Source organism: Terrapene carolina, unplaced genomic scaffold (genome assembly GCF_002925995.2).
Source record: "Terrapene carolina triunguis isolate 2854851 unplaced genomic scaffold, T_m_triunguis-2.0 Scaffold23, whole genome shotgun sequence".
Classification (NCBI taxonomy): Eukaryota; Metazoa; Chordata; order Testudines; family Emydidae; genus Terrapene; species Terrapene triunguis.
The window spans coordinates 15,710,871-15,721,338 of record NW_020664374.1 but is presented as its reverse complement, the minus strand read 5'-3'; the positions used below and the strand labels follow the sequence as shown (position 1 = coordinate 15,721,338).

Here is a 10,468-nt window from a genome sequence, read left to right as displayed (position 1 = left end):
GTGAACATAGCTCCTAGCTCTTCTAATATCCTCTTTTTCCTGTACTGTAAGTGTCAAGACAGTTTCAGTAAATTTCTGAGCTCTTGTTGGTCTTTCGTTTCTTCTTTTAACAGCAAATAGTATGACTCAACGTTGTACTTCACAGTACAGACCTCTCTCATTTTTGGTAGTTTCAGGGTTTAATGGAGCAGCATTGGATTCTCTCTCTTTTCAAACTGATTAACACAGCTGGCACGTGTAGTGCAAAGCATTGCTGTTTAGCATCTCTGAGTGTACAACAGGAAGAAGCAAAAGGCAGCAATAGCAACTAAGAACAATGCTAATACAACTATTAGCTGCTGGAACCAGACACAGCGATCAATCTGCTCTTGAAGTCTTCTATTAACCTGTAATAATTGAGTTAGCTGAAAAGAAAAACAGGTTATATGATATTAAACAGCTTTTTACTGAATGAACTCTCCTATCTCTAGTGATTTTAGCTGTAGGTAATTCTGAGAAGCACTTACAATACTAAATTAGCCAACAGTATATTTTATAAGATACACACAAAAAATCTTCAAGAATTCCTCTATCAGTGTGCTCCCATAATTTGGATCACATCTGTAGAAGATATTATTTCAGAGGTATAAGCAATTCTATCTTGATCTATAGACAGATAGACATATCTATGTATGTATATAAAAAAATGACACTTTTCTACTAATCGACAGATAGGGTCACTTAGCAATTCTACCACTTGAGGTATGTAAGGGTATGTCTACACTACCCGCCGGATCGGTGGGTAGCGATAAATCGATCCCCGATCGCTCTTCCGTCGACTCCGGAACTCCACCATGGCAAGAGGCAGAAGCAAAGTCGACGGGGGAGCGGTGGCCATCAATCCCGCGCCACGAGGACGTGAATTAAGTGATTCTAAGTCGATCTAAGATATGTTGACTTCAGCTACGTTATTCTCGTAGCTGACGTTGCGTAACTTAGATTGATCTCCCCCCCAGTGTAGACCAGGCCTAATACATATAAAAGGAATGAGAGTAGTGTGTTGGAAGTGGAAAATGTAGCAGAGTTCATATCAAGAATAATTAAAATAATTATGCCACTGTATTTGGTTTACAGTTACTCTGAAGCATTCAATTCCTCCATTGAAAATATTTTCAGTTTTGAACTTGTTTTGTACTATTTCATTAAATCTTCTACTGCCATTTATAACGGCAAGCTATTAATCTATAATTCTGTTCAATGACCATTTTGTATGAAAGAATACTCTCTTACCTGTAAGTGTAAATCTTCATTGGTTTTTGTAGGAATATTAAATGAATTCTCTTTTAATGTCAGAGTAGAAGGCTTGCTACTTTCTACAACATGACATCTTAACCTGTGAAAATTTAAATGCACTTTATCAATATTATTATAAAGTCTGTTGTTTTAACTAAAACAAAAAAAAACATTTAAAGGACAAAAATCCTAAAACACACTATTCATAACATATTACAGTTCAATTATTTTACCACTGAATGGTTCAACACAACATTCTTATCAAAGATATGATTCTGACCCCAATGAAATAGACAGGAGATGGATCATGCCCAAAATACCATGGTTACATTGTGACAGCTTTTGAAGTATGAAGGCACAACAGGAACAGAATAATCCCTTACAACAGTGATTCTCAACCTATTTACCATTGTTGGGTTGGCCACATTTGCAGCTCTTTATGTGTTATTTGGACTGCAGCCACGTGTGTGTGTGTGTAGATATATATATATATATATCTACACACACACACACACACACACACACACACACTCACACTCTACAGGTGTGGCCCTGAGGCTGTCACATGGACCGCAGCTGTATGCTGATTGGGCCGCAAGTGGCCCACAGGCCGCAGGTTGAGAACCACTGCCTCAGAATATATCACTTACCTTTATGCTTTTAATCTTACTATTACATACACTATATAACTGATTATAACCCAAGATTCAATACCAAAGAAATGTTGTTTCATTTATGTTAAGTATAAAATATTCAGAGAAAGCAGAAACAGAATTTCAAAGCATGCCTAAATATACTTAGTTACCAGCTTCAAGACATCATTTACAATAACAAGATTAGAAAAAAGTTACTTGAGAAAAAATAACCAGTGCATGCATTTGATGTCACACATGATATTGAAAATTAAAGCATTTTATAAAAACACAGCAGGAACCAATTTGGAAACATTTAAGCCCATTAGAGAAGAGATGGATGCATTTATTTTCTGGGGGGCGGGGAGACGAGCTTATCATGAGACTTTCAGTCTTCTTATGTGAGAAGAATAGAAATACTAAAACTTTTGAGAGACGAATAAAGCAGAATAAAAAGGACAGAATGCTTTGGAATAACTTGTTTTTGAAAAAACAAAATGCTAACTGGCTTCCTCTGGGAGAGGACTTAGCAAGATGGAGCTATTCATCTGCGTCTATAAATATTCAAACAAGAATGCATGACTTTAGGTGGGCAATAATGACATGCTCTACTGCACTTGATATAGGTTTCCTTGAAAACGAAAAGGTCAGCACTGTATAAATCTACATGCCACATTCCACATTACTGGATCAAGCACATTTCAGAACATCTTGCTTCCTGGTGCATTCATTTGTATTGGTTTATTAGTCAAGTATCCCTTGAAGGCTGTTGTGGCAGCTTTAATAAAGTCAAGCAATTTCTCACTATTGCTCAATGGCCTACCCTAACAAAATACCAGTGTCTACGCAAGAAAGCATTTATTTACATTTTACAAATTCAATGTGCAAATGCACACAGTTTACCTTTCCAGTATGTGTAAACAAAAATGATCTAAAAACTGTGTCATGTTTTCCTATATAGAACTTTATTCTTTTCTTTGGGGATTTTGGAAGAATCTACCCTTACACGATTTGTATTTTGAAAAAAAGCAGCTAAAATGTGAGAAATAATCCCACAATTCCTTGAAAAGTGACATTGCTTTTATACTTTCCAGAAAGAATAAGTTTATTGAATGACATAGCAACAGAAAATTTACCTAATGGTTGCATTTACAAACTGCTTAATTATCATAAGATATTCTCTTATGAGCATCTATGTATCATTTTGAATTACATGGTTAGGTTCAACATTCACATCTCAAACATATATGAGCTGGAAAACAGATTTAATTAAACACAAAGAAGCAATTTAGTAAAACATGAATTTCAGTAAAGAGGGGGGAAACATATAATGAAGAGAAATCTTAGTTTGTAATGCCCTAACAAACTTGCCAGTTTTATTGAACCCAAGTGTTTCCATCCTCCAGACTTTACTTTAATTGCTGTTAACTTTTTCCAACATTCACACTGTAGGATGAAATTTTCCAGCTCTGTTTTCTACTAGAGAATTAATGTTATGAGATATGCTTTGTGTTGTCCTGGTGAAAACTGATTTGGATTTAGCTAAATTCTGAAAGTTCTAAGTGAAAGTGTATGTTATGTTATGCATAACATATTTTTTCAAAAATATGTAGAAGAGCAGTTGTTAGTAAGGGTAATTAAGGTGTGCATGAAATAAAGTGGAGTTCTGGAGAAGCTTTGCATCATGGATTAAGATATACGCTCAGTAAAGCGGGTCTGGTGGCTCTGCAGGAGACATTTCTACCAGTGCATGTCTGATGGGGGAAAGAGCATTCTAGCGTTGGCTAGAAAATTTCTATATTACCTAATTCTTCTTTCTAACTATTTGCTCTTTAGAAAACACCTAAGAAATTATACCACCCTGCCCTCCCTCAAAAAAAAACAAAAAAACCCCAAAACCCACTATCAAGAGAATGTTGAACTGCAGTTCTAATCTAAAAAGTGATTTTATAAAAATAGCACTTTCTTACTCAGCATATCTACTCTGTCTATGCAGTAACATCTGTTCACTTTTGTTACAAAAATAATTTTTCCTACTGCTGCTTACTCATGTTAACACTTAACAGTGTGAGAGTTCATTTCTACTACAGCTTATGCATCAATAACAAACTAAGTCCCAATCAATTTTACCTTTAAAACCCACTGCAGGCAATGGGGATGAACAGGGGTCACCAAGAGCATAATTCAACTTGTAGAATCCTTAATACTGGTGATAATGCACAAATACGAGAAATTAGAATACAAAACCCAAATAAGAAAGCCTTTAAGCCAACTATATGCTTACCTATGTTCCATCACTTTGTTTCTAGGGACTTCTTTCCAAAACTGAGCTAATTCTGGTACGCCTGCTCCAGAAGCCTGATCCATTTCTGCTGCCATTATCAGGAAACGGTCCTGCAGGGAAGCGGCAAAACCTACCCTCAACCAAAAAATCCAAAACAATAAATTTAGCAGAGATTGTATGTATACACTAAAACACCACTTTTACCTCTCTAGGAAGGAAATTAAAAAGTAATGTTAGTTACTAAGGAAAATGTGAACTGTGCGGTTTAAGTAAATTTAACAGAACAACACAAATTCTAGAAAGAGGTGGTTACTCACCTGTAACTGGAAGTTCTTTGAGATGTGTGGTTCCTGTGTGTATGTCACACACGAGTGTGCATGCTCGCCACGCACCTGAATCCAGAAGTGTTTCTTAGCAGTGTCCATTGACCTGCATGTGCATAGGGAGTCTCCTAGTGGCTCCCAAGACGAGGGTATATGGAGTGCGGGTCGACGCCATTCCAGTTTCCCTCTTACCATTACAAAATCCAGTTCAAAGCAGAGGGGATGGAGGGCGGGTAGTGGACTACAGAGAGGGACCACACAACCCAAAGAACCTTCAGTTACAGATAAGTAACCTTCTCTTCTTTGAGTGATGGTCCTTAAGTGTATTCCACACATGGGTGTCTTGCGAGCAATGATCAACACGGAGGTGGGTGTGAGGATACTAATGGCACTGCGGTCTGTAGTATGGCATTGCCCACGGCCGTGTCTGTCACTGCCACTTGTGTTATGGTGTAGTGTGCTGTGAAAGTGTGGACAGAACCCCACATCACAGCTCGAGAGATGTCTTGCCAGGACACATCCGCCAGTGAGGCTGAGAAGGCGACTTGCGCCCATGTAGAATGAACCATGACCCTGCCTGGAGGAAATAGCTGGAGTGTTTGTAGCATTTGAGGATGCGCTCCAAGACCCATTTGGAGATGGGCTGGGATGAGAGGGCTTGTACCTTTGACCTTTTGGCAATGGCCACCAATAGTTTAAGTGATTTTTGAAATGGTCCAGTCCTGTGGAGGAAGGACACTAGCGTGCATCAGACATCAAGGGAGTGCAGGGCCCTGTCAGTGGGGAGGCGTGTGGCTTCGGGCAGAATACTGGCAAGTGGATGGACTGATTGAGGTGGAACTCAGATACCACTTTTAGAAGGAATTGGGGTGCAGCCATAAGGACATCTTGTCCTTGTGGAATATCGTGTGTGTGTGTGGGGGGGGGGGGGGCGGTGTCTGCAATCATGGCTGCAAGCTCACTGACTTGTCTGGTCAGGTTATGGCTACCAAGAATGCCACTTTCATTGAGAAGTGGGAGAAAGAGTATGTGGCCATTGGTTCAAAGGGTGGTCTTGTGAGGGCGAAGAGAATGAGATTAAGGGCACATGAGGGTGTGGGCTTCAACGCTAGTGGAAAGGTGCTGAATAATCCTTTCATGAAGTGGATAGTGATATGGTGCATAAACACAGAGGGATGAGTGGTGTTGCGCATGCCAGTGAATGTTCCAGATGTTTGGGTGTCCGGGTGACCGTCGGTACCATTGGATCCCGTTGGTGCCTGGCCTTGCCTTGCATATGGGGTATCCTGGGTGCTGATCCAGCCGGATCTACACGTGACATCTTCCCTGACTCGGCTTGAGTTGAAAACACTGAGCTTGGGAGCAGTCCTTTGCCGAGACCTGGCTCTTGTGCTTGTCAGAGCTTTTTGCCCTCATATCAGGATTTGTCCTTAGCCTATGGAGCTCCGAGGCAGGCATTGTGGCTGGAGGGGGCACTCACTGCCAGGCGGGGGGGGGGGGGGGGGGGGGGGGGGGGGGGGGGGGAGCCTCTTTGGCCAGGATCTCAGTGAGCCTGAGGCTGCATGGCCTCCTCCATAAGATATTCATAAGGTTCAGAAAAGGGCAACTAAAATGATTAAGGGTTTGGAACGGGTCCCATATGAGGAGAGATTAAAGAGGCTAGGACTCTTCAGCTTGGAAAAGAGGAGACTAAGGGGGGATATGATAGAGGTATATAAAATCATGAGTGATGTGGAGAAAGTGGATAAGGAAGTTATTTACTTATTCCCATAATACAAGAACTAGGGGTCATCAAATGAAATTAATAGGCAGCAGGTTTAAAACAAATAAAAGGAAGTTCTTCACGCAGCGCACAGTCAACTTGTGGAACTCCTTACCTGAGGAGGTTGTGAAGGCTAGGACTATAACAGAGTTTAAAAGAGAACTGGATAAATTCATGGTGGTTAAGTCCATTAATGGCTATTAGCCAGGACGGGTAAGGAATGGTGTCCCTAGCCTCTGTCTGTCAGAGGGTGGAGATAGATGGCAGGAGAGAGATCACTTGATCATTGTCTGTTAGGTTCACTCCCTCTGGGGCACCTGGCATTGGCCACTGTCGGTAGACAGGATACTGGGCTAGATGGACCTTTGGTCTGACCCGGTACGGCCTTTCTTATGGTCTTATATTTGCGGAGGCGGAGCTTGTGGGCTTCCTGGTCCTGGGCAGGAAGGACTTACAGAGGGCGCAGCGTGCCACGGTGTGTGCCTCATCCAGGCAGTAGAGACTTGACACTCACACAGATGGAGTGTGGGTAGGAGACACAGTTTTTGAAGCCTGTGATCCTGGGGATAGATAGTCCCCGAGGCAGGGTGGAGGGGGATGCGGTTCCCGAACAGGGAAGAGAACTACTATATTAACTACACTACATAAGAACATAAGAATGGCCATACTGGGTCAGACCAAAGGTCCATCTAGCTCAGTATCCAGCCTTCCGACAGTGGCCAATGCCAGGTGCCCCAGAGGGAATGAACAGAACAGGTAATCATCAAGTGATCCAACCTCTGTCGCCTATTCCCAGCTTCTGGCAAACAGGCTAGGGACTCCATCCCTGCCCATGCTGGCTAATAGCCATTGATGGACCTATCCTCCATAAATATATCTAGTTCTTTTTTGAACCCTGTTATAGTCTTGGCCTTCACAACATCCTCTGGCAAAGAGTTCCACAGGCTGACTGTATGTTGTGTGAAAAAATACTTCCTTTTGTTTGTTTTAAACCTGCTGCCTATTAATTTCATTTGGTGATCCCTAGTTCGTGTTATGAGAAGGAGTAAATAACACTTTCTTATTTACTTTCTCCACACCTCTCTCTGATTTTATAAACCTCAATCATATCCCTTCCTTAGTCGTCTCTTTTCCAAGCTGAAAATTCCCAGTCTTATTAATGTCTCCTCATATGGCAGCCGTTCCACACCCCTAATAATGTTTTTTGCCCTTTTCTGAACCTTTTCCAATTCTAATACATCTTTTGAGAAGGGGCAACCACATCTGCACACAGTATTCAAGATGTGGGCATACAATGGATTTATATAGCGGCAATATGATCTTTTCTGTCTTATTAACTATCCCTTTCTTAATGATTCCCAACATTCTGTTCGCTTTTTTGACTGCTGCTGCACATTGAGTGGATGTTTTCAGAGAACTATCCACAATGACTCCAAGATCTCTTTCTTGAGTGGTAACAGCTAATTCAGACCTCATTGTTTTATATGTATAGTTGGGATGTTTTCCAGTGTGCATTACTTTGCATTTATCAAGATTATATATGGAGATATACCTATCTCATAGAACTGGAAGGGACCTTGAAAGGTCATTGAGTCCAGTCCCCCCTGCCTTCACTAGCAGGACCAAGTACCAGATCCCTAAATGGCCCCCTCAAGGATTGAACTTATAACCCTGGGTTGAGCAGGCCAATGCTCAAACCACTGAGCTATCCCTCCCCCCTGAACATTGAATTTCATCTGCTATTTTGTTGACTGGTCACTCAGTTTTGTGAGACCTTTTTGTAGCTCTTCGCAGTCTCCTTGGGATTTAACTATCTTGAATAGTTTTGTATCATCTGCAAATTTTGCCACCCCACTGTTTACCCCTTTTCCCAGATCATTTATGAATATCTTGAACAGTACAGACCCCTGGGGGGACACCACTATTTACCTCTCTCCATTCTGAAAACTGACCATTTATTCCTATCCTTTGTTTCCTATCTTTTAACCAGTTACCAATCCATGAGAGGACCTTCCCTCTTATCCCATGACAGCTTATTTTGTGTAAGAGCCTTTGGTGAGGCACCTTGTCCAAGGCTTTCTGAAAATCTAAGTACACTATATCCTCTGGATCCCCCTTGTACACATGCTTGTTGACCCCCTCAAAGAATTCTAGTAGATTGGTGAGGCATGATTTCCCTTTACAAAAACCATGTTGACACTTCCCCAACAAAACATGTTCATCTATATGTCTGACAATTTTGTTCTTCACGTCAGGCTTACCAGCTTGTAATTGCTGGGATCACCTCTGGAGCCCTTTTTAAAAATTGGTGTCACATTAGCTATCCTCCAGTCATTTGGTACAGAAGTTGATTTAAATGATATGTTACAAACTACAGTTAGTAGTTGTGCAATTTCATATTTGAGTTCCTTCAGAACTCTTGGGTGAATACCATCTGGTCCTGGTGACTTAATATTGTTTAGTTTATCAATTTGTTCCAAAACCTCCTCTAATGACACCTCAATCTGAGACAGTTCCTTCAGATTTTTCACCTAAAAAGAATGTCTTAGGTTTGGGAATCTCCCTCACATCCTTAGTCGTGAAGACCAATGCAAAGAAATCATTTAGTTTCTCCGCAATGGCCTTATCGTCCTTGAATGCTCCTTTAGTATCTTGATTGTCCAGTGGCTCCACTGGTTGTTTAGCAGGCTTCCTACTTCTGATGTACTTAAAAAAAAATTTTGCTATCACTTTTTGAGTCTTTGGCTAGCTGTTCTTCAAATTCTTTTTTGGCCTTCCTAATTATATTTTTACATTTCATTTGTCAGAGTTTATGCTCCTTTCTATTTTCCTCACTAGGATTTAAACTTCCATTTTTTAAAGGAATCCTTTTTGCCTCTCACTGCTTCTTTTACTTTGTTGTTTAGCCATGGTGGCACTTTTTTGGTTCTCTTACTATGTTTTTTAATTTGGGGGTACATATTTAAGTTGAGCCTCTATTATGGTTTCTTAAAAAAGTTTCCATGCAGCTTGCAGGGATTTCACTTTTGGCACTGTACCTTTTAATTTCTGTTTTACTAACTTGCTCATTTTTGTGTAGTCCCCCTTTCTGAAATTAAATGCTACAGTGTTGGGTTGCTGTGGTGTTTTCCCCGCCACAGGGATGTTAAATTTAATTATATTATGGTCACTATTACCAAGCAGTCCAGCTAGATTCACCTCTTGGACCAGATCCTGTGCTCCACTTAGGATTAAATCAAGAATTGCCTCTCCTCTTGTGGATTCCAGAACTAGCTTCTCCAAGAAGCAGTCATTTAAGGAGTGAAGAAACTTTATTTTTGCATCCCGTCCTGAGGGGACATGTACCCAGTCAATATGGGGATAGCTGAAATTCCCCATTCCTGATACTTGACCCCATTATTATTGTGTTTTTTATTTGTATAGCCTCTCTAATCTCCCTGAGCATTTCACAGTCACTATCACCATCCTGGTCAGGTCGGTAATAGGTCCCTACTGCTATATTCTTATTATTAGAGCATGGAATCACTATCCATAGAGGTTGTATGGTACAGTTTGGTTCATTTAAGATTTTTACTTCATTTGATTCTAAGCTTTCTTTCACATAGTGCCACTCCCCTACCAGCATGACCTGTTCTGTCCTTCTGATATATTTTGTACCCTGGTATTACTGTGTCCCATTGATTATCCTCATTCCACCAAGTTTCTGTGATGCCTATTATACCAATATCTTCATTTAATATGAGGCACTCAGGTTCACCCATCTTATTATTTAGACTTCTTTAGCATTTGTATAAAAGCTCTTTAAAAACTTGTCACTTTTTAGCTGGCTGACATTACCTGATGTAATTGAATGGGACTCTTTTTCATATGACTGTTTCTCATCAGATCCTACCTGTATTTTATCATCTTCAATCCTCTACTCCTTACTAGGACATAGAGAATCTTCATTAATAGATACTCCCCTAAGGGATGTCTTCCTGAGTAGCCCCACCCCCGGTTAAGGGCTGTTGGGTGCTAAAGAGCTTGGAGATCAAAGCCTCATTAAGAAACTCTCAGCCTTGCCTAGCGCTATAAGTTAACTTATCTACCTATACTAATGAAATTATTTACATACTATATACAAAGTAAAATCACTCTCTTAGTAGACTAAGAGCGTGAAGGAACAGGGCTTCTGACTGAGGCCATGCAGAGGTGA

At 40.6% G+C, this 10,468-nt stretch overlaps 1 protein-coding gene across 4 annotated transcripts in view; it reads right to left on the bottom strand.

The window, feature by feature from the left end:
- Positions 1 to 242: 242 nt before the first annotated feature.
- LOC112117523 (motile sperm domain-containing protein 2) overlaps positions 243 to 10,468 on the bottom strand; it is a 57,947-nt gene continuing 47,721 nt past the window's right edge. For 3 of the 4 annotated variants that reach the window (XM_024215483.2, XM_024215484.2, XM_024215485.2), the window contains exons 13-15: positions 4,189 to 4,318; positions 1,270 to 1,372; positions 243 to 404 (exon numbers count right to left, since the gene is read on the bottom strand). In XM_024215483.2, the coding sequence (XP_024071251.2) occupies positions 258 to 404; positions 1,270 to 1,372; positions 4,189 to 4,318 (380 nt within the window). In that variant the 3' untranslated portion in view covers positions 243 to 257. Of the gene's footprint in view, positions 405 to 1,269; positions 1,373 to 4,188; positions 4,319 to 10,468 lie in introns of those variants that run through there. The other variant, XM_024215486.2, reaches the window with a different exon arrangement.